General features: G+C 34.7%; 1 protein-coding gene across 1 annotated transcript in view; it reads left to right on the top strand.

Annotated features, from left to right (window-relative positions):
- The window catches only part of LOC144450136 (ectopic P granules protein 5 homolog), a 42,009-nt gene extending 16,637 nt beyond the window's left edge, over positions 1-25,372 (top strand). The window contains exons 18-43 of the mRNA XM_078140704.1: positions 452-575; positions 1,386-1,586; positions 1,881-2,111; positions 2,854-3,020; positions 3,800-4,078; positions 5,368-5,491; positions 6,174-6,327; positions 7,657-7,828; positions 8,185-8,275; positions 8,788-8,865; positions 9,890-10,032; positions 10,747-10,918; positions 11,442-11,633; positions 12,339-12,552; positions 12,899-13,047; positions 13,516-13,714; positions 14,116-14,298; positions 15,236-15,411; positions 16,621-16,803; positions 16,982-17,139; positions 17,881-17,907; positions 19,366-19,559; positions 21,213-21,461; positions 22,878-23,097; positions 23,781-23,987; positions 24,915-25,372. Coding sequence (XP_077996830.1) covers positions 452-575; positions 1,386-1,586; positions 1,881-2,111; positions 2,854-3,020; positions 3,800-4,078; positions 5,368-5,491; positions 6,174-6,327; positions 7,657-7,828; positions 8,185-8,275; positions 8,788-8,865; positions 9,890-10,032; positions 10,747-10,918; positions 11,442-11,633; positions 12,339-12,552; positions 12,899-13,047; positions 13,516-13,714; positions 14,116-14,298; positions 15,236-15,411; positions 16,621-16,803; positions 16,982-17,139; positions 17,881-17,907; positions 19,366-19,559; positions 21,213-21,461; positions 22,878-23,097; positions 23,781-23,987; positions 24,915-25,275 — 4,648 coding nt within the window. The 3' untranslated portion in view covers positions 25,276-25,372. The remainder of the gene's footprint in view (positions 1-451; positions 576-1,385; positions 1,587-1,880; positions 2,112-2,853; positions 3,021-3,799; positions 4,079-5,367; positions 5,492-6,173; positions 6,328-7,656; positions 7,829-8,184; positions 8,276-8,787; positions 8,866-9,889; positions 10,033-10,746; positions 10,919-11,441; positions 11,634-12,338; positions 12,553-12,898; positions 13,048-13,515; positions 13,715-14,115; positions 14,299-15,235; positions 15,412-16,620; positions 16,804-16,981; positions 17,140-17,880; positions 17,908-19,365; positions 19,560-21,212; positions 21,462-22,877; positions 23,098-23,780; positions 23,988-24,914) is intronic.
- Positions 25,373-25,816: the final 444 nt, after the last annotated feature.

Here is a 25,816-nt window from a genome sequence, read left to right as displayed (position 1 = left end):
ATACAACCCTGTTAAAATGTAACTCTGTACTGTTGTTACTGACTCGACCACAGAATGTTACATATCTACACAGTGCTTGTTACAGGGGTGAAATTTTAGGTAATATGAAAGATTGACATCTCAAGTCTGACTTTGTCACTATCTCAAGTCTGACTTTGTCACTTTATGATGCAGTGCTGTTACAGGGGTGAAATTTTAGCTGATGTAAATATGAAAGATTGACATCTTAAGTCTGACTTTGTCACTTTATGATGCAGTGCTGTTACAGGTTTGAAATTTTATGTGATGTGTATATGAAAGATTGACATCTTAAGTCTGACTTTGTCACCTTATCTTGTGTAGATTTAAAAAGATTGTACAGTGTGTTGTATCTCAAGTCTGACTTTGTCACTATCTCAAGTCTGACTTTGTCACTATCTCAAGTCTGACTTTGTCACTTTATCATGTGTAGATTTAAGAAGATAATACAGTGTGTTGTACAAGCAGACAAGTCAGCCCTAGGACTTACTGGTAAACTGGTTGTCAAACAAACATTCCCTGGCAGTGTTACTAAAATCTTCTCAGCAATGATCTTGGTAAGTTGTATGGCATAACCTCTCATGATGTGTAAGTACAAGTGTTTGCATACTTGGAGTGTTTGCATGAGTACTTGCAGTGTTCTCTGTGTCAGTAATAACCTGACGACGTGTGAGTACTGACGACGTGTGAGTACAAGTGTTTGCATACTTGGAGTGTTTTCAGATTAACCCCATGTTTCACTTTAGTTTTTACACATAAGTGTGTTCACTAAACACTAGCCAACAACCATATACAGTTGGTTACTTGCCTGCCATCATTACATCTGTAGCACTACCCAACAACCATATAGTTGGTTACTTGCCTGCCATCATTACATCTATAGCACTACCCAACAACCATATAGTTGGTTACTTGCCTGCCATCATTACATCTATAGCACTACCCAACAACCATATAGTTGGTTACTTGCCTGCCATCATTACATGTATAACACCAGCCAACAACCATATACAGTTGGTTACTTGCCTGCCATCATTACATGTATAACACCAGCCAACAACCATATACAGTTGGTTACTTGCCTGCCATCATTACATCTATAACACCAGCCAACAACCATATAGTTGGTTACTTGCCTGCCATCATTACATCTATAACACCAGCCAACAACCATATAGTTGGTTACTTGCCTGCCATCATTACATCTGTAGCACTAGCCAACAACCATATACAGTTGGTTACTTGCCTGCCATCATTAGATCTTTTCATCATTTGTAAGATGCCAGAAAAAATGTGTGACCTTTGACCTTTGACCTAGCTCATCAGGTCAGCAATCAAAATAAAATCTATTATATTTTAATTTTCAGCATCAGTTACAGTCAGCTGGAGCTCCGGGTGGTGTGACACGGAATGATGTGTTAGAGTTCTGGATTAAATCATTTACAGGGATAGAGTTCTGGAATACAGATCAGGATGTGCAATATATCATGGATAATTTAGTACGGTCAGCGTTTATGTACAAAGGGGCTGAAAATATTGTACTGGACGTGTTCTTTATGCTCTATAAGGTGAGTTAGGAGTGAGTGAGTTAGGAGTGAGTTAGTGAATGAACAACTTAAAGTTGTACAGTCAGGGTTAATGTACAAAGGAACTGAAAATATTATACTGGACATGTTCTTTATGCTCTATAAGGTGAGTTAGTGAGTTAGGAGTGAGTGAATGAAGTTAGCTTTTTTGTTAGACTTGCACAGTTGTCATTCAGATGTATTTGTGATGTTTTCTTATGTTGTGTAAATAATATTGAAACTATGATATCAACTTTCATACAGTGGATAAAATCAAATTTTCAATCTCTTTGACAGTCTCTGCTCAGTGCCAACAAGGAACAAAATGTAATCTCTTCCCTCATGTCTTGGATGGTGTTCGGAAATTCCATGCCTTCACTTATGGAAAAACCCAGCCAGGAATGGCCATGGTTAGCATACGGAATATTATGTGTGGAATCCCGGTATGAGGAAGACACTCAGTTACGGAGTATAGTCTGTACGCTTCTGAGCAGAGACTCCAAACTAACACCAGAGGGCGCCATCAAGGTCAGTTTATCAAGTAATAGAGATATTCTTGTCACAAAAAAAAACAATCTTCTAGAGTTCTTTGGCCGTCTTGTCATACCATGCTTGTCTGAAAATTGTCAAACTGTAAAGAAAATTTTAATTATACCAGATTTCCGCTATCTCTCATAAAATTCATCAGTACATCAGCATCTTTGATTTGCAACTCAAAGCCAGTAGCTAATTATAATATATTTTGCATGTTTATTTACATAATTGAATATGTAAATACATTAACTGTACCAAAGTGGATGGTGACATGTACAATTATACCATGCATGATCCAAGGTGAACAAAAAATATGGAATATATACTCTGGTCTATGTCACGACAATGCATGTCTACATCACTGGTTCTGCTGTGTTCGAAATACAAGTCAAACCATTCGAAGTTGCCATTACTTTTCCCAAGTTTTTTAAATATTACTAACACTGGTATTATTATGTTATTCTTCAATATTTTTCTTCATTCAGCTGGAAAATACTCATGACCTAAGGGTTGTTGCTTGTGTAGCAACTCCTAGTGACAACGTTTAGTTTACTTGTATTTTTCATGGCTGAACAAAGAAAAATATTGAGGAATAACTTCTAATAGTCCTGCAAAATGGCAGTATTTTTACAGGATGTTTTTCTGATATTTGTTAATCTAACAGAAAGCCAGTACCAAGCTAAAACTACCATACACTGCCACTGTGTTTAATTAGATCTTTCCTTTAATCTAACAGAAAGCCAGTACCAAGCTAAAACTACCATACACTGCCACTGCTAATAGACTAATGGTTTATAGATGGGCTTATCAAGGACTAGAAACACCCATGGATCATCCACTGATGCCAATTATATGGCAGAGATTCTTTATGGTCTATTTGCAAAGACTAGCACCGGAACAGGGGTGAGTAAACTGTGACTCACATGGTGACAGACACAGGTATATATATTGAGACAGATACTGTGAGACATTGTAAGACTAGCACCAAAACAGGGGGGAGTAGACTGACACACACAGTAACAGACACAGGCATACTTATGTAGACAGATACAGAGATGCATTGTAAGACATTAGAACAGGGATGAGTAGACTGTGACACACAGGGTGACAGACACAGGTATACATATGGAGACATACTATGATATTGTAAGATTAGCACTAGAACATGGGTAGGTAGACTGACACACATGGTGACAGACAGAAGTATACATATGGAGACACAGCGACAGATGCAGTGTAAGACTAGCACTATAACAGGGATGAATAGACAGACACAGGTCTACAGATGATGCTGATATATGCAAAGATATGTTGTAAGATTGGTATAAGAACATGGGGAGTAGACTGTGACACACAGGGTGACAGACACAGGTATACATATGGTGATAGATACAGAGATGCGTTGTAAGACTAGCACCAGAACAGAGATGAGTAGACTGTGACACGCAGGGTGACAGACACAGGTATACAGATGGAGACAAATACATAGATACATTGTAAGATTGGTATGAGAACAAGGGTGATAGACAAATGTATACAGAGACGGATAGAGACAGGGTGACAGACACAGAGAGACATTGTAAGACTAAATGAGAACAGTGTCTGATAAAAAATAATACCCTGTTTGTTTACAGCTAGTGGAGTTTTCAGTCTTTTATAACAAAGTTCTTTATATCTCCTAGGTTACCACAGAGAGGAAGTGTTGGGCTGAGATTCTTTGACAGTTTAGCAAACTCATCTCTCTTAAAACGTTGTAAAAAAAGACTAGTAGCATTAGCTGACTATCACCACAATGCTAGCAAAAAGGCTGCTGCCTCACAACATTCACCTGATTCACCAAGTGATGACACAGACTCCCATGGTGCATCTGATGATGAAGCAGCCTGTGAACAGGGTGAGAGTCCTGCATTGGAGAAAATGAAATACCAAACATCAGCTGAGTTCCATCAAAGATTAGTCAAGTAAGACACAATTTTAATTTGATACAACAGTGGCAGATCAGCTGTCGTGAAGACACAAACTAAAATTATTGTTACAACATGTTGATATAAGCTGTTGTTGGTGTTGATATAATAACACTCATAGACTTAGTAGGGGCGACATCTATGATAGCAAGTTTCCTAAAGTGGCTGCAAGTTGAGCCTCAATTCTAACTCCTATTGTTTACACTATCTTGATTACAAGGTGATTATATCCACATAACCAAGGCACTGCCATCACCCACTTGTATAAGATACCAGAATGCAATAACAATAGTTTTAGTTTGTGTCTATCTTAGTTTGTCTATAGCTTGCACATTTCATCTCATTCACTGCTTACACTATCTTGATTACAAGGTGATTATATCCACATAACTAAGGCACTGCTATCACCCACTTGTATAAGATACCAGAATGCAATAACAATAGTTTTAGTTTGTGTCTATCTTAGTTTGTCTATAGCTTACATATTTCATCTCATTCACTGCTTACACTATCTTGATTACAAGGTGATTATATCCACATAACCAAGGCACTGCTATCACCCACTTGTATAAGATACCAGAATGCAATAACAATAGTTTTAGTTTGTGTCTATCTTAGTTTGTCTATAGCTTGCATATTTCATCTCATTCACTGCTTACACTATCTTGATTACAAGGTGATTATATCCACTTAACCAAGACACTGCTATCACCCACTTGTATAAGATACCAGAATGTGATAACAATAGTTTTAGTTTGTGTCTATCTTAGTTTGTCTATAGCTTACACATTTCATCTCATTCACTGTTTACATTTACACTATCTTGATTACAAGGTGATTATATCCACATGACCAAGGCACTGTAATCACCCACTTGTGTAAGATACCATAATGTGATAACAATAGTTATAGTTTGTGTATTTTTTATTTTGCCAATAGTATGCTTTCTGTAGTCATGGTGATAATTTAGTAGTTTGGTGATTGACACAACTCCTCCTCACATATTAAACTAACAACATATGATTATAACATGATAAACTTTATGATTTACCATAAGATATAGAACTATATGCTTACATCAACAGACCAAAATCCAGGGGGATACGTTCTCAAATAACAGCATTTACTATATATATACAATGTACCTAGATATAAACACACCATCAGACAAACATACAGGGGGATACACTCTCAGATATCAACATCATTCTACTTACAAACACACTGGCAGACAAATATACAGGGGGATACGCTCTCAATTACTTATTCACTTATTTTCTATGCAGGTTATACCAAACTTTTATTCTATGGATTGATGAGCCAAGATTACATGAAGCTACTCTGTACTTACCAGCCTTACCACCACAATATGATGCTGATAAGTTACTAAAAATACTCCACAGTGAACAGGCAAGTGATAAATCTACTCTGTACTTACCAGCCTTACCACCACAATATGATGCTGATAAGTTACTAAAAATACTCCACAATGAACAGGTAAGTGATAGATTTAGTCTGTACTTACCAGCCTTACCACCACAATATGATGCTGATAAGTTACTAAAAATACTCCACAATGAACAGGTAAGTGATAGATTTAGTCTGTACTTACCAGCCTTACCACCACAATATGATGCTGATAAGTTACTAAAAATACTCCACAATGAACAGGTAAGTGATAAATTTAGTCTGTACTTACCAGCCTTACCATCGCAATATGATGCTGATAAGTTACTAAAAATACTCCACAATGAACAGGTAAGTGATAAATTTAGTCTGTACTTACCAGCCTTACCACTGCAATATGATGCTGATAAGTTACTAAATACTCCACAATGAACAGGTAAGTGATAAATTTAGTCTGTACTTACCAGCCTTACCACTGCAATATGATGCTGATAAGTTACTAAAAATACTCCACAATCTTTCTCCCAACGTGTACTTAGTTGTGTACAAACAAATATCCCCTAGAGAGAAAATGAATGAATGTAATGTATGATAATGAGGGGTATTATCCTCTACAGTCCTTGAGTCATAATTGTTCACAATTCACATTTTATGTTTCTTCTTATCTATGTGTTTCTATTTATAGAACTTATGGAGTGAATTCATTGATGTGGATAGAGTGGAATATGAGAATGCCCAGTGTGTATGTCAATGGATTAAAGAAAGTAAATCTACACACTACGGTGATGTCAGGAGAGTCTCACTTCTACCAGTTATACACCCAGATAACAGTAAGTCTGGTCTCACTGCTACCAGATATACACCCAGATAACAGTAAGTCTGGTCTCACTTCTACCAGATATACACCCAGATAACAGTAAGTCTGGTCTCACTTCTACCAGATATACACCCAGATAACAGTAAGTCTGGTCTCACTTCTACCAGATATACACCCAGATAACAGTAAGTCTGGTCTCACTTCTACCAGTTATACACCCAGATAATAGTAAGTCTGGTCTCACTTCTACCAGATATACACCCAGATAACAGTAAGTCTGGTCTCACTTCTACCAGTTATACACCCAGATAATAGTAAGTCTGGTCTCACTTCTACCAGTTATACACCCAGATAACAGTAAGTCTGGTCTCACTTCTACCAGATATACACCCAGATAACAGTAAGTCTGGTCTCACTTCTACCAGATATACACCCAGATAACAGTAAGTCTGGTCTCACTTCTTCCAGATATACACCCAGATAATAGTAAGTCTAGTCTCACTTCTACCAGTTATACACCCAGATAACAGTAAGTCTGGTCTCACTGCTACCAGATATACACCCAGATAATAGTAAGTCTGATACTGCAAAGTACTATATGGCCAATAATTTCTATGACAATAGGACATCCTGCTATCATCTCCATATTATGTGATGGAAATCTCCCTATCATGTGACAAGCATCAGATTATCATGTGATTACCATCTTGACATCATGTGATAAACATTGTCTTATCATGTGATTAGCATATCATTATCATGTGATTAGCATTGCTTTATCACAAGCTTTGTATGCATTACCATATGGTAAACATCTCTGTATCACATGCTATGCATCCTATGAGACATGTAGCCCACCCTTACCATGTGATAAGTACATGACTATACATCATTTGCATATGATATGATAATCAACTCTGATATTTAGTAAGAATTTTGTAGTCGAATTAAAAAATCCTTCCCAACTATTGTGTGGTCATTCTTATGCAAACTAATCAATCTGTGATACTATGCATTACTTCATAAGTTATATTTTGAGGGGGTGTAATTATTTCCCTTCATTCAACCAGAAAATACTCATGACCTATGATTTTGTAACTTCTCATCTACCAACTTTATTAACAAGGCCCCTTAGGTCCCTTGTTTTTTCAAAATTGGGGTGAAATAATGGTTATTTGGAATGTTTTTGATTCATTTTTTGAGCATCACAAAACCGGTGACTTAGACAAGGGTTGTCATGACATACTATAGAATGGGAAAGGGTGTACAATCCATATTTTCTGTTTAATGACAATTACTTGGCTTGTGTATGGTATAATAAACTAAACTACTATTTTACTCTCCGATTTAGTTGAGTCCAGAATTCTGAGTCGATTGACTCACTATGAACAGCCTAAAGCAGCACCAGGAATTGTATCATTGAAATCACCAGTATCAGAGATCAGTACGGAGGTACTCAATAATAGTAATGCTATGTTGGGAGAATTAGATAGCGATCTGAAGACATTGGTGGAATATGCAAGGTACGTTGGGAGAATTAGATAGTGATCTGAAGACATTTGTGGAATATGCAAGGTTTTGTTTGATGTTGCTTTGTTGAATGTGGATCTTATAAACATGTTAGACAATTGAAAGTGAACGTAATTATAATTCCCACTTATATGTAGCAACTAAATTCACTTTATGCCTAGCTATATAGCTTGGTAAATTGGTAAAACGAGTGTCCAGGTTATTGATGCCGTCCCAGTAAACATGTTAGACCGTTGAAACTGAATGTAATTATAATTTCCACTGTATGTAGATTAGTTTGATTGGCTAAAGAAAGGTTAATATATTGGCGAAGGAGTATCTAAATTTACAATGTTATTCTATATTACAGTTTGTTCAACAACAGAGAAGCCAACCATATTGCCTTGGATTGTAACTATATGGATATACTGCCAGATCTTTACTATCATAAACCAGTGGAGGTAAGACACTCAAACAAACATAAACCAGTGGAGCTATGACTCTCAAACAAGCATAAAGCAATGGAGGTAACACTCCAAACAAATATAAAGTATTAGAGGAAAGGAACACAAAACAAACAAACATCTGTAGAGAATGACATTCAAAACGAACTGAAATTAGTGGAGGTAAGACTCAAACAAACATACACCACTGGCTGTAAGACACTCAAAAGAAAATTACACAGTGGAGATATGACGTGCAAAACACACAAACCAATGGAACTAAGAAACTTAAAAACAAACAAAACATGCAACGAGGTTAAACATTCCAAGCAAACACAAAATATTGAAGGTAATCATGTCAACAAAACAGAATAGAACATATAAAAGATAAATGTGGTTGACATGCAGAGTATGATACAGGGCAATCTATCACATTAGAGTAACTAAAGTTGACATTTCTGGTAGTAGTATTTCATTTTAGTGTAATAAATACAATGTTTTAACATATTGTTGTTTATTTTTACCTACAGCTAAGTCTACATATTCCATGTAAAAGTAACTTTAATCCAAACCACACTTGTCAAGGACCTGCCACTACTATTTTAAGGGTAAGTGACAATTAATAGAACAGCCATTACTAATCTTAGGGATAGTGATAATTAACAGAACAGCCACATGATTCTTCAAGCATCTGAAGTTTTAGAAAACATCCTTCGTAAAAAATTGATTTCAAAATTTTATTTTTCTCGAGACTGTTCTATTACCAAAAAAAAAGCAGTCAAAGAAAATATATTGTCCAGATATTATACGAGTAGTTGGTATTTTCATTGGAATTCTATGTGATTAAATGGTCCATGATTCAATCTCAGGTTCTCATGTTAGTGGTAACATTAAATAAGATTTTAGTCATCACTTTTAAATGTCTTCATGGTTCAAGTCCTCCATATCTTAGTGAGTTAGTCAGTCTCTATGTCCCGGGGCAGAGTCTACGTTCTGCTGACCATTTTAAACTTAGTACTGTTACAGCCCGGACAAAAAAACATGGTGACATGGCTTTCAGTGTTGCTTCACCAGTTTTATAGAATGCTCTCCCTCTCCAAATCCATCATTGTGATAATTTGAATGGTTTTAAACGTATGCTGAAAACGCACCTTTTTAATCTTGCCTTCTTTTGGATGTGGTTTTTAGTTTTTGTACTTTTTATGATTTTGTATTTTTAGTGGCTCTGATTACTGTCTCTGGATTTTAGCTGCTATATAGATTTTTTATTATTATTATTATTTATCAGTGGGACCATATACTGTAAACCTGCATATTTTCACGACTAGAAAATTTTGCGATTTTACAGTCTTCATGTAGTTCACAAAGATTAATTTTCACTAATAACCATACTGGTACATTGCATTATGCAGAAATATATATTTTCGCTACTACTTATTTTCGCGTTTTTGTTTTGTAGCGAAATTAGCAAAAATAAATCTTACGCGAACATTTCCATGTTTACAGTAGATTGACCAACTTTTTACATAGCACTGGCAGACAAACTCCACACCTAATGTTTTAATTCATGGGTCTTTAAGCCTAAGTTCATTCCAATTTTAATTACACGATTTACTTTCCGTCATTTTTCAGTTTAGAGAAATGACCATGAATTCAATCAATGAAAGGAAAATAGATGAGAACAGAGAAGAATGCAAACAGCTGTTACAAGAATCAATGGCACCCCCTCCAATGGCTGTATGTTCTGGTGCTGTACATATTGAGAATGCTATAACGTGAGTTTTTTTCATTTATTTGAATTTCTTTGATACCATCAATGTAGTACATTGTATTCAATTCATTTTATGTATGTATGGGTAAATAGGCAGTATCTCATAAAAAACTACTTTTTTCATCCTAAAGGACATAATTAGTTGTTATTGACCAATATGATTGTTCATTCAGCCAAGGAAATAATGAGTGACAAAGGGGGATGGGGGGGGGGGGGGGGTCCTTAGGTCTAGCGACTCAGTGACAAACCATTAGGTCACAAGTGTTTTCTGACTGAATGAAGAAAAATATTGGAGAATAACGTAATTATACCAGCACCAGTAATATATTTTAAAATGTTACGCAGTCATGTGAGATTTCACAGTCATGCAAAATTTCAGTCTTTTTATTGGCAACCTGATAAAAAAAATGTCACAAATAGATCAGTAAATCAGAATTATGACTTTGCTAGTCTATAACATCGTTATCTATGAAATACACCACAATTCACATGTATTGGAAAAACAAAAGATTACATAGTTTGGCCACTGGGGGTGTTGTTCAAAATGATGACTTATCAGTCTACAGGTGTAAGTATTCTATAACTGTTTAATGTACATTGTATTAGTACTTTACAAAGGAACAAGCTGTATCCCTGTTTGGTTCACTTTTCAGTTTTGATGTAAAGTTATCTCAAAGTCAAAGACCCAAATGATAATAATGTCATCTTCATTTCACAGTGCCTTGATTCAAAGTGTTAGAGGCAAGTCAGTGGAGGAAAGACAGCGTCTTCCTGCCCAACAAACAGGTGTTGAATTATTCTACAACTTAGCAGCTGAGAGTGATGACGATATCAGACATTATCCACCCACTAGACAGTTCTTTTCATCATGTCTAGAAATACTGGGACAGGTATGATATCAGATGTTATTACCCCCACTAGACAGGTCAGATATCAGATATTATCCAAATACTAGGACAGGTATGATATCAGATGTTATTACCCCACTAGACAGGTCAGATATCAGATGTTATTACCCCACTAGACAGGTAAGATATCAGATGTTATTACCCCACTAGACAGGTCAGATATCAGATATTATTACCCAAACTAGACAGGTAAGATCTGATGTTAGTATCCCACTAGACAGGTATGATATCAGATGTTATTACCCCACTAGGCAGGTATGATATCAGACGTTATTACCCCCACTAGACAGGTCAGATATCAGATATTGTCAATCACTAGACAGTTCTTTTCATCCAGTATTTAAACATAGACTTTGCAAAGGTCCTTCAAATGTCAAAGGTTAATATGTCCTCGCGTCAAAAATTCTAAATTTTATTATTTTATTGACAATCAACAATAGCCCTTGCCTAAAATTACAGAGAAGTCAACGTATACATAATATACATTAATTTTGTTTTCTTTCAGGAATTTATTCGGGATGCAGCTGACCAATCACAATCTCTGTTAAATATGATGCTGGAAAAGCCTGTACTTGCTGGACAGCTAGCACCAAACTTTGTTCCTAATGCATGCTGGGAAAGTTTTGTTGACATGTATGACCAGGTTGCTAGGCTACCACCAGAAGAGAGTGACTTAGCATTTATGCTTCTAACTAAGGTAATGCAGTTAACATCTGGTTTCCATGGTATATAAAATTTGCATTTTTAATTACCAATTAGCAGTTATTTGTTAGTACAACACAGCTATAGTATAACCAACCAGTATGAGATAATGTATTTCAAAATGAAAATCAATATTAGTTTTACATCTTAATGCTCTTAAGTATGATTGCGTGGACTAATACAAATATAAGCCACAGGTAAGTATCTGTAGTCTGTGGAATCCTACTTGGAGCATTATAACGTAAAACTAACAGTAACTGATTTTGTATGATTATATATTTGTTATATAATAAAGACAATCCATATGATTTTTCTACAATTTTGAATTTAATATTATGAATACTGTAACGTTATCACCAACACTTGCTAGCTATATTACTATTATTGTGTATATGTTACAGTTTGATGTACCCAAGTGGTTACAAGAGTCCAAACCAACAACTTATTGTAGCCGACCATTACTAGACATTACTAGCTATTACTATATTGTGTATATGTTACAGTTTGATGTCCCCAAGTGGTTACGAGAGTCCAAACCAACCCCATATTATAGCCAACCATTACCACACATTACTAGCTATTACTATATATTACTCTTGTGTATTTGTTCTAGTTTGATGTACCCAAGTGGTTACGAGAGTCTAAACCAACGTTATCACTCCGATCTAAATTAGCTACTACTATTGTGTATTTGTTTTAGTTTGATGTACCCAAGTGGTTACGAGAGTCTAAACCAACGCTATCACTCCGATCTAAATTAGCTACTACTATTGGATCAGCTTTGTGTCGATGTGGACAAGAACCAGAAGATAAAACTCAAATGTTGTTTGAAATGTACAGAACTCATATCAAACTGATACTGATGTATCAATTCCCAGATCACTATGGCGACGTATTACGAATACTGCTACAAGGTAAGATCAATATCTTGTCTGTTGTCTGCCAGATGCCAAGAAGTGTAATGCCACAGGATGATGTGGAATGAAGTAGTCTGTCACTCAAACATTTTAATTTCATTCATCATATGTGTTGAATGTCAAGTTATGTGACACCCCAATCAGATATTGTGTCTTGTATGATGTAGGGTCAGAGAAAGTTCAAATCAGACTAACCAATCAGATATTGTTTTGTTGTATGATGTAGGGTCAGATAAGGGTCAAATCAGATATTAACCAATCAGCAGTGTTGTATGATGGTAGGGTCAGATAGAGGTGAAATCAGACATTAACCAATCAGATATTGTTTTGTTGTATGATGTAGGGTCAGAGAAAGGTGAAATAAGTGCAGAATGCTGGACTGATTTATTGAAGTCTTTAGGATGTACGTACAACAGACATGAAGGAATAGATAAAGATCAACAAAGAATTCAATGTCTGACACAAACACAGTCACTACTTACAAAGGAACAGGTAAGGAATCATCTATCTTTGTCTGTCTGTCTGTCTGTCTGTCAGGCTCTCTCTCTGTCTGTCTGTAATACTTTGTGTCACTCCATCTGTCAATCTGTCAGTATGTATATACCCAGCTCTGCCAGGCTGGCTGTACCTGTCTCAATGACTCTGTCTGTATCATCTGTCTGTCTATCTCTGCCATGTATGTATGTATGTATGTGTGTGTGTGCGTGTGTGTGTGTGTGTGTGTGTGTGTGTGTATGTATGTATGTGTGTATGTATGTATGTATGTATGTATGTATGTATGTATGTATGTATGTATGTATGTATGTATGTATGTATGTATGTATGTATGTATGTATGTATGTATGTATGTATGTAGTACGTACGTATGTATGTATGACTGTATGACTCTGTCTCTCTGTGTATGTATCCTAGCAACACACATATATTTCCAGTATACTAAATCTACTTGTTATGTTTCAGATCAAAGAGACCATAGAATGGTTAACAACATATTTCAGTAAATTACGTGTATCCAGTACAGAAATAGCTAGATTTGGATTATATTCTACTTGGAGACCATACATCAAACCTCTCTCTAACTTTCTAGGATTTCTATCACAAACATTTATCGTCAAAGAAGCAGAGAGAGTTATTTCAATAGGTATTGGTATTGAACAAGGTAAGACAACAGCATAAATATCAGAGAATAGGCCATTGTGAGAACAGACGATGTAAAATAGAGTTCTTGACAATGATACAAAATTTATGTGATGTGAAATTATGAAATGACTCTCCAGAACCCAAAGTTATCAAGATATATTTATTTCCTGGAGTTGCCTTCCTTTTAAAGTCCATTGTAACTACAAGTATCAATTTTAAATTGTCACCAGACTAGGAGTAGCATCAGTGATAACAATGTGTTATAGTTACCTCTATTTGATTTATTATAATGACTGTAGTATCAAAAATAATAATATACACGTGACTCTAATGAAATTTGACTGTAATACCTATGAAAAAAAAATGGTGGAGAAAAATGTTATGTTTATAAAATAACAGTATTATTTGTTTGTTTTACAGCCATTGATCAACTGTGGTCAGTAACCTGTGAATTGTTTACACCATGGATTGTTACCATAGAAACACTTACAACAACTGGTAGTCAACTTGTTTCACCATGGTTGGAGGGAGACAGTTGCCTAGCAACAGATATGGTAGCTTTGTTTACTGAATCCGTGGTATGCCTTCAAGTTCAATTTAAAGGTGAGAAAAAAAAAGGATTGAATTTATTGACATTTCAAAAATGTATTAAATTTCTATACATTAAAATCATTTTTTAGCATGAAAAAGAGTCGTCAGAAAATACTGCTGAAATTCATACATTAGAACTACACTTCACTCTATCAAAACAACTAAACAATTTGCATCATGAATAGTGTAAATACTGGAAGTACCCAAAAAATGTAGACTGTAAGATTATGGCAGTCATCAGAAATGCCACCCCTACTGTGGATATAATTAAACCAAAGTAGCTTATATCAAATGTCACAACAATAGGTTTAGTTTGTGTCTGTCCTGCTTAGTTTTCTGAAAGCTTGGTTGCCATTCTTGTAGATGAATTTGGTATAAAATCTAGAACCAGTCAAACTGACAAGTAAAATCAGGAGATGTTATTGTTCAAATGTTGGTAGCAATCAGTTAAACCTTTTACGACTCTAGATGATTTTATTTAGTAAACATAATATATCCCTCGGTGGGTACAGTCAAATGAAATAAAGAACAAATATAAACACTGCAAAATTGAGTCACTAATAAAGGAAACTAGAAAAAAAGTACATTACTGAAATAACGTTGTATGTATAATTAAGATTCAAGGTGGTATTGACAAGTTGAATTATTGCAGTGTTTAATATATTGGCTTAGAACTATTGGCTTAGAACTATTGGCTTAGAACTATGGAAATATATTTATGAGATGATTTCTTTGAACTTACATTCTTCTGGTATGAATTAAAAGTTGTATATATTATTTTCGTGTTTGTTAAAAAGTTATCTTCTGTTGTCTTGGGTTTGATTAAATGTGCCACACTGCATGTAAGTTCGAAGTCTGGCATTCAGCTTGCCTCTACTTAAAAATACAGGTTTTCCTTGCTACTGTTGTTTCCTTTGCCAATAACACCATTCATTTTTGGTGTTGACAGGTATACTACCACATTATACAAGGGATGCCCTCAGTTTATTCTGGCCGTATTATGTCAACGTATTATCACATAAAGGTGTAGTTGAACACATTCTGAGAGTATATCATGCCAGATTTATAGCATTGCCATGGAATCAGTTTTATCCCAGATTGGAAGCTGTGGAATTGATGATGAAGGTATGTATGCTTTGTTTAAAGCCTTGCTATTTACCTTGTCTGTTTGTTTGTTTGTTTGTTTGTTTGTGTGTGTGTGTGGTTGTGTGTTTGTTTGTTTGTTTGTTTGTTTGTTTGTTTGGTTGGTTAATGCATTACTAATTACCTTATTTGTTTGTTTGTTTGTGTGTTTGTTTAATGCCTTACTATGTACATTGGTTGGTTGGTTGTTGATAAGTCTGTGTGCTAGCTTGTTGCTTGGGTGAATGGTTTGTTTGCTGCTGGTTGGTTGGGTGGCTTTTAGACCTCCTGGTTGGCCACATTTATTTGTTTATTTGTACACTATAACTTTGTAGAACATTGTCATTGGGAGACATGGAAATGATTTGGTACAATAAAGTATGTAATGAACTGTATTGGAAATTAATGTACTATAAGGCCAAAAAAAAAAATATCTGGTTCTGGTCAGGGTAAACTTTCTAAAGAGGTGCGACGACGCGATTTTTTTTTTTTTCAAATTAGTAAATACAGATTTTTTTGACACTTTACATGCTCTATTCTATCATATTCATCTCTTGAAAAACTTCCTTTTTCTTTGAAGCAGTCTTGGCATGTAGGGTAGATTTCAGCTGCTTGTTCTCCTGATATCAGGAATAAATAAGGAACGGGAAAGCAAAAATTATTGGAAAAAAAAAGATCGACGCGAGGGTATTCAGGGCACGCGCACGCTGACCAGAACCAGATATATATATATATTTTTGGCCTAAGTTTAGGAAGCATGAACAGACATTTGCTATAACAGAATGTTCACTGTAATAGAGTCCAGTAGAAAGAGTTTGAATAAGGAACTTGCAAACCTGCCATGTTGAATGTTGCATCATGGGAAATGTGATAATAAATATTAATCAATTGGTATTGTAAACAATATTGTTACATTGTTTATAACCACAAATAATCAATTCATATTTACCCTGACCATTGTGGGAAGTTTATTTCATAGGTAGCTCCAGATAAGTTATAACGATAACCACAGATAATCCCATAGTCCTTTGCGTCTGAGCATGTTCAATCTGGATTGCAAGTTCCTTATTAGATGGCTGGATGATTGAGTGGATGTCTGTGTGTGTGTATGTATGTATGTATGTATGTATGTACTATGTGTATATAGGTGTGCATATGATAATGTGTGTATGTATGTATGTTACTGTTATTGTTTTATTGTTTTGTTTACAGTTACATGAGGAAAGTTCATCCAATTGTTTTATATTCCTTGGCTGTATATTTCCACAAATGAATTGGTGTAGTATAGTAGAACACTATGCAAGGAATGAATCACCAGAGATTGCTAGTAGACTTCATGTCTCATTGCTGTTACTGTGTATAATGTTTGCTAAGGAGAAGACACTCATTACTACAGTAAGTTGATAGAATTGTTATTATAGACATTCCTTTAAAGCTCTCTCTCTCTCTCTCTTTCCTCTATACTACAAGTGTATCAATTTTTGTTGATTGTGATTTATAGGAATTATATGTTGTACTGTTCTGGAATTATACTGTATATAACACCATTCTTTCATCTTCTTATTTCTCTCAGAATATAGAGATGCAGACACTACTGAGTAAAGCTGAGTCATTCCAATGGGCCTATGTTGATGGTAATGCCTATGAGAATATCATCCAATGGCAGTTAAACCACTGTGATCCAGAATCTGTACTGTCACAGAGACGGGGGATGGAAGATAGAGGTCTCAGGTAGGTTGACTCTCTTCACTGATTGGCTTAGATCATGTCACATGGTATGAACCCCCTTCACTGGTTGGCTTATATCGTGACATGATATGAACCCCCTTCACTGGTTGGCTTAAATCATGTCACATGGTATGAACTAGTTTCCCATATATAGTGATCTAAATTTGCATACAGCAGGCACTAGTCATTTTCTATTGGACCTAGGGCATTTTATGTTACATAATTTAAATGTGCCAAAACAAATCACATGTCTGCTGGAGGTGGTTTGAATTGCCACCTGAAATGGCAAGATTTTGTGTTTACATTGATGAACTTCAAAAAACAAAGGAAATAGCTGGTTTTGGTGAAGGAGGTTTCATCTTATTTTGGAAAACAAAGGACTATATCTGATATTGACCTTTGCCATGATATGCAAATTAGTTGAGTGAGCTGATAATATGCAAATGAGGTCTGAAGATGCAGAGATTGCTCAAAGAACTCTTAATAAGAAATGACCATTGTGCAAAATTATGTTTTCTAAAATTTTTATTTTTAATAATTAAATTGTAATACACATACTGCAAATCTGGTAGAATGCATAAATTGAATGTAGGAGAATATTAGAATTTACTGCACATAATAACCCCACATACTAAACTAGATGCAATCACCTGCGCTTTTAGTCACTATATGTGTTGCTTGCGTGCCACTAACCTATCACCTTTTTTTTCAATTATCGTATTTTTCCTGTACCTGTGTGTGAAGTTTGTTCCTGCATGTCAGAATTCGTAGGTGAGCGCCCTCTAGTGGTAGCATGCATTGTTGCATGACTGATAGATCGCCCCCTAGTGGTAGCCTGAACTAAGCTCCTACGCATCGTTGCCATCCAATTTTTCCCTATCACAGAGTTTACATCACACATTTACTACTTTTTCTATAAAATGCATTTTTGACTCAACATTTAGGGTGTTGATAATAATTAATTTTTCAACAGAATACACTGGCGCAATTCTGAAATATATTCTCTTAATTTACGATGTTATACAATTCCATCAAAAGCTAGTGAAACATATTTATACAAATTTAGCAGTCGGTATGTCAACCATCCACTCCACATTCCTGTACATACCTTCCCAAATTTCTTCTATTGATTTCGCCCAACAGGAATAGTAATTCAAATTCATATCATTTATGACCAAATCTGCCGTTAAATGCAATTGTTAGCATTAGTAATTGATTGCTATATAGTCTTATGACAAATCCAATATGGCCGCCTACTGAAAGTAGTTGAAGGTAACGGTGCATAGGAGCTTGAACACAAACAATAGATCACCTTGTACTTAAGAGTAAGTGTATGTCTTATGTCAAAACATTTCGAATTTAATTTGGTGTAATCAGATATTGCAGTTCATTTCTAAAGTAATGATGTTTTAGTTTGAATCATTCTGTTGTTTGCCTAATATTTCTGTTAAAAAATTCTAACATTTGACATCTGATCTGTTTGTTCTAACATCCATGCTTCTCTTCTCCAATAAGTGTAATAGAGGTATAAAGTTATGGTTTTATTTCATCTTAGTGTGTGCTACTCTCTATAAACACATTCACAGTGATATACTGTGCTTGCTTGTGTCCATGCATTCACTGTCATATCTCTAGCATGCACTAACTCATTTCAACCAAACTTGGCACAAAGGTAAACATACTATGTGAGACATATGCACATCACTTTGCGTTGCGACTGAATCAAATATGGCAGCCATATTGTTGTAAAATTTCACAATGTGCGTAACTTTGTAGGTGTAATATGTAGTGACTCCATTAGAAGATCTACACCCATATTAACAAGAGCTTTGTTTTGATCAAGGTGATGGTTTAATATTATGTTAGGCCACCCATATTTAATTCTGTGTTTCTCATTGTAATACCTTTAAAATGATGGATCGGTCATTTGTAAGTAAAAACATTTTGGTGATACTTGAACAGGTTAAATGACTTAAATTCAAATCATCAATGTGCATTGCTGAAATTTGCCATTTTTTTGTCAAAAAAAAAGAAAAGAAATTTGCCAGATTGAAGAAATGATGGGGTCATGAGAAACATGCTGAATTAAGTATGGCCGCCCTTATATGGTAGGAACATTCCATTAAAGATCAGTAGGGGTGGCAGGTACTAAATGTAAGTGTTGTCTGTGTGTAGTCTACTCAGAGGGGTGGCAGGTACTAACTGTAATTGTCTTCTGTGTGTTTGTAGTCTACTGAGAGCAGCTGGAGGGTTTGGACAGGATGTTACAATCAGTGCTGACACCCCCCGGAAGAGATGTTCCTACATCCGTTGTGTTGTACAACTGATCTGTAAATGTTCACACAGTAAAGACATCAAAGCTGAGAGTTTTAAGATGGCAATAACTGATTTAATGCAAGATATAGAGTCTGTGGCTTCAGCAGGTAGGTACAACATCTAGTACTGTATATAGGACAAGCGCCCTCAACATACAGAGTCATAAAACTTTTGTTTTCTACAGTTAAATTCATATACAATCTACTACATTGGGGATTTGAGAGTTTTGTCCCATTTTCAAGACCACAATAATAACAATGCTAGTAGCCCAATACTACTTAATTTGGCTTCCAAAACATGCATCAAAACAGCATTAAAATCATCAACTTAGGGGTCCACATCCATGTAGGCAAGTACCCTCAACAAAAAAGAATCGTGTAACTTGTTTACTAGACCACTCCCCTCCAACAAGTTGAAAAAGAAGGTTGGGTGTTAAGTATGACTGGTAATCAAGCCTTCAGTTTACTCTAAGATAGGTGCTAACTAAATCTGTTCTTCTTCAATTCTAATCACCCTGTGTATCAACATAGTGTAAATATTGGAAGTCCCAAAGCAGTACACTGCAAATTTATAGAACTTTGTCGATAAAACTCTTCTGAGAGACTATATAATTAACCAACATCCATTCATTGCTATATTAACATGTTGCGACAACAGTGTTAGTTTGTGTCTTTCTTAGTAAATCAAAGGTTCAATTACCAGTGGAGAGTAATGTAGGGTTGTGTCATCTGGCCTTAAGAATAAAAGTGAGGATTAGGTATTTTCTCCTTGGTCTCATAGTTGAAGACAGTGTAGGGGCAGATCTAATATTCACATTCATTCTTCAATTTTGAAGTCTTGCAGTTGATATGTTTTTCTTTTCACCTGAGGAGAAAGGAAAAGAAGAGAAATATATGTTAGGTTTCTTCTACTATTAATGTCCTCTAATTAAAGGCAAATGTATAGTTGGAACTGAAAATAACAAAATTGTATTTTTTTGTGAGTCACCAAATAATAGTAGTAAGGAATAGGAAATATCATATTTGTATGCAGTGTACGCTGAATATCACACAATTCTCTGTGATGTGTATATGCTCAGCCATAAGCTGTTTCAACGTAGGCAAGGTATTGTAGAAACATTTTTTACATTTTCAAACTGTTACTGATGAGTTTCTGATTTCAGTGATTTTTGGTATATTCCTGAAATGAAAGAGTTAAATATCTGAGCATACAAATTAGAGAGAGTTGTGAAATATTCAGCGCACTTTAGCTTTGAGAGTACACTTTCATAATGACAATTAATTGAAAATAACTGAAGTTACCCAATAACTATATAAATCAATATTTTTTCCTAAAGATTTAAATAATAATTTATATTGCTTCACTTATTCAAAAGTATAAATGACTCAAAAATGGCACAAAAATAGTTACAACGTTCATTTGTTACAACCACAGAGAAATCAGTAAGAAACTACATGTGCCATGCTTTGAGATACTAAGATTTAATGAATACAGTTTCTTGCTACATTTTGTCAATAAATGAAATAAACTAAAGTGACACTATGCAGACATCAAATGTAGACATCAGCATGTCTGTGTCATCGTTACAGTACATTTAAATGGTTTATTTTATTTTGACAAAATGTAGCTAAAAATTGTAATCTTGCTATCGTGTGTAGAATGTACAGTTTCTTATTAGCTGGTGTGATTGTATTAAACCAGGACCAGTCAACAGCTATAATTACTATTATATTATTCATAACTTTTTTCTCTCCATTCAGCTGTAGATACCAACGCTATGACACCAGAATTAATAGATCTCTTAGTAGAAGTTCTCAATCTACTTAATAACTGTTCACCAACTGGTAGAGCTATAGAGATAGTAGAGAAAACATTAAATGACTGGATAGGAAGTAATCCATGCAGTATATTAATTCTACCATGTGTTACTGCTGCCTGTAGAACTTTAGCATCACTAACACACATGACGATAGTTGTTGAGGCTTGTATGGATTCTTACTTCAATTCAGGTAAAGATGTATTTATTTCTATTACCTTTGTTTAAGTAGACATACGAATGACACTTTGATAATTATTTTGGATTGATTGATAAACATGGATTTTGCTGATGTAGGAAAACATGGTAAAATTGTTTTATAAATGAAAATTCTAGATAATTACCCACTTGTACATCCATATGACCTCTTTAAAATACACAATGCATGCAACCTTGTCATTATTTAGGAGATGTATATCTGATAGAGTTCCAGGGTAATTGAAATGTTTTATTTCATATCTCAATATCAATACAAGCTGCAATGTATAATATTTTACCCACAATTCACTATGATTTGTACTCTCACACATAAGCTTCCTCAATTTAAAATTCTCAACAGTTTACATTGTTTTGTGAAAAAAAATTTGTCATTTTCAAATTGTACTTTTGTGACTCATGAATTTTTGAATACCCATTTTCACTGGTTCAAGTAAATTTGTCAACAGACTTTGTTGAAAAGCAACCAAAGATATTGATTTCTCTGAATAGTTATAACAAAAAGAAATTTACATATTAAAATTCTTTATATATATAAGACTGATTACCCATTACTGATGTTGAAACGTGTTTCATTTAGTTTTTGGTACATTTTTTTTTTAAATATTGCTTTCTCTTGGTCAAGAATTTTGTTGAACTTCGGAGAGACGATGATATGAATGGTAGGACTTGTACAGATCATACAAATCAGAGGAAGTGTTGTGGGTAAAATACTGTAGAGTGTAGAATGTGCAGTCTTTCAATTGTTAGGATTATCCAGGATAGTTGCCCTTGGACAATTTATAAGAAAAGTTGCAATATTTGCCAGAACTCTCAGATATTTACAATCAAAGTGCAGTGAATGAAAATCCTGGTTAAATAAATCAATGTACATACCTGTGTCATAGAAATGTTCACTTGGCATGTAACACAACAAGCCCAGTATGGATATTTGGTTTTATTCTCATTGAGAGATTAATGTACTACTGCTAAGATTTTACATTGGTCCATGTTCAGTTGTCTGGTTAAGAGAAAGGTAATCCTCGAAAATATATGAAAATTTGTGGAGATAAAATGTACTCAGTGCAATAAAACTGATGTGGGATTAACTACTCTATGAGCTAAAGCCAAACTTTACTGAAGTGTAGGATATCTATGTTATGAGAGAAAGGAGTATAAAATGTACACAATCCAATAAAATGATAAATAGCTGACATGTTTTGATTAACAATTCTATGAGCTAAAGCCTATCACCACTGAAAGTGTAGGAAATCCATGAAATTAGGAACAGTTTCGTATCAAAAATCACAGAATGCCTTCACTGTCAGTGATTTATACTATCTAATACTTATAAGTTAACACTATTGCAAGAACCTGGGATTGAAACATGGGCCTTTAAATTTCATCTTTACAGGTCTTGATCTGACCCAGTTTGGTGGTTGGAGTACCATCTTAGATAAGTTACAAGTACCACAGTTAACGTATGAAGAGTTTTTAGAAGAATGTATCAAGAACGGAAGTTATCTGACTTTGTATGCGTACATCTTACAACAATTACCATCTTGTCAGAGTCTTAAAGATGAACTCAATGTCTTATCTAAAATAGTTGACTGGACAATGTCTGCTAAACCTAGGTAAGTCATCTCTTATTAAGCTGTTATTCACCAAATATGAGTGACCTAAGGGGCCCTTGTCACTATGAATCAGTATTTGAAAACTTTGTACTATACTATAATGTTAATGTATGCTTTTACAAGTTGTGTTCTGGCATTGATACAACTGCTAATTCCAAATAAGAGAGTTCCTGTACATTTTTTATATGTATAATAAATTACATAATTGTTCACTAGAGGGCGATATACTAATTATATAAATGACAGCTTCAGATAGTTTATAAGTTATATCTTAATACCAGGTTTGATTTCAGTGAACTGCAAGTAGACACTAGAGGGCGATATATATGTAAATGTAAATGACATGAGGTAGTTTATAAATTATATTTTGATACAGGTTTTGAGTTTAGTTATAATGATAAGTATACATCAGTAAGTAAACACTAGAGGGCGATATACAAATGATATAAATCACATCTTGATATAGGCATTGAGGTCAATTAAGTATATATCAGTAAGTGGACACTAGAGGGCAGTATACTAATTATATAAATGACATCACTAAGTTGAATACTACATGTACTATTACCATTCATGCATATAAAATTAAATTACATCCCAAATAGTGTATATAAACTCAACTTTGTTCCCTTTAAGTACGATTGTCCTAACAAATATTTTCCATTTTGACATTTCACTTTCAGTGCTGACAGTGAGAGTAAATTATTATTATGGTGGGCTAAAGTGATAGAGTTATGTCTAAGACAAGTCAACTTTGGTGCTCCACACCAATATGTGATAAGAACTATTAACAACATAGCACCAGCATTGAATACATTAGGAGAAGATAAAACATCGTCAGGACTACTAGGTGCTATTGGACTTGGACGGAGATCTAACTTATCACTAAGGTAAGATTATACATATATGTCAAGCTGATAGACACCACTGTACAATATCTTACCCACAACTCTCTCTGATTGGTATGCTTAGAATTTCCTTATATTATAACTTCTTCAATAATCCATATTTGTCAACATTTTAAGCATCGTAATTACGTTTAATTAATACGTAACAAAAGTATGTTTAGGAATCAAAAATAAAGTTCTAAATTTTGTACAAAAATGTACCAAGTACTGTGAATAGAACACTTTTCACTGTCAAAGTGTCAATAACTTGGGTAGACAGTGTGTATGATGAGTTTTAGTATGTAAATTTCTTTTGTCCATTGGTGCAGGAAGAGACCCCAGGGGAAACCAGTTCTAACTTTTACACCACCTTAGACTTGAGGTCATGACCTCATTCCCATCAGTCATCGAAATATTGGAAGACATTGATATTTTATTGCACTGTTGAGAACGCTAGACAGTGAATGAAACTATTTGAAACCCAACAATATATTCACTAAAAATTGAAGGGGTATTTCTATGTCAACAATATGCAATAGTGCTGTTAAAATATTTAGTATAATTTCCTCAACTGTCCAAGCAATGTCTTTAAAGTGGTGATGAGGATTTGAAATTATTTTGAATTTTATCATTTATAACAATTTGATATAATGGTTTCCTACTTGAAAATCAATGTGAAACTACACTGACTAAATCTGTATTTGTAACAAGCTAAATAATATCTAAAAGTTTTGTTATTCTACACCAAACTTATAACACATTTTTTAGCTTTTTGCAATGTATTGAGTTACAAATGCACACTTGGCATATATTGTTTTACATTGATTTTTCAAGTAGGAAGCCATGTTAAAATTGTTTTATAGATTAAAAATAGATACATTCCCATCCATATGGCCATTTTAAAAAACTGCAACTTTTTGTTTGTTTCAGGTTCCGACTTGTGTGTAGAAGTCTTTTAGCATTTATACTAGCTCAGACACCTGGTAATAATTTCCTGAGAACACAACCACATGCACCTGCTGCCATTAGTAAACACCAGAGGGCGCCGTTGCCAAACCAACCCAATGTCTATCCTACAGCCAAGGCACAGCAAGCGTTAGCTAACCTGGAAGCATTACGGAACAATAAACAGTACGCTAATCTACGTGACAGTGCATATTTAGCAAGTGCCTATGTTTCAGATCCTGCCAATTCACTGAAGGATGCAACGAAACTGATAGCGTTACTAGCAAACAATTTGTACCCAGAAAAGAACTACCTAGCTATACTACGAAGTGAACTTTACAAATAAATAGTAAGTTAAGTAGCCTCTGTAAATGACCCGTGAGACAGCAAACGTTTTCAAGAACTGAAGCTATATACCTATACTATCTAGATGTCTTTTGAAGCAGAAGAACACTGAACCACTTAGCCTCATTGAAAAGTGAACTTTTTTTGTATTGAGTTAACAAGTTGTTTAAAGGGTACAAGCTGAGTTTATAAAAGTGAAAATATTTAGATAAAAATCACATCCCAGTATAATGTTATTGTCAATGTGTGTCTTCTATAACATTATGATTGTATGATTGTTAGAATAGTTGATTGCATAGTAGGGATTTTCAGAACATTTTTGATATGCATGATAAATTACATCATGATACCCGGTTTGAATTCAGCCACATGTGCTTCAGTAAATAGACACTAGAGGGCGGTATACTAATTATATAAATGACATCATTGGATCATTTATAACTTATATCCTAATACCAGGTTTGAGTTCAGTCAATTGCAAGTGATGATAAGTGTGTGTCAGTAAGTAGACACTAGAGGGCAGTATACTAATTACATCATTG

Source organism: Glandiceps talaboti, chromosome 19 (assembly GCF_964340395.1).
Source record: "Glandiceps talaboti chromosome 19, keGlaTala1.1, whole genome shotgun sequence".
Taxonomy (NCBI): domain Eukaryota; kingdom Metazoa; phylum Hemichordata; class Enteropneusta; family Spengelidae; genus Glandiceps; species Glandiceps talaboti.
Note: the sequence above shows the minus strand (reverse complement) of the source record. Positions and strands in the feature narration are given on the sequence as shown.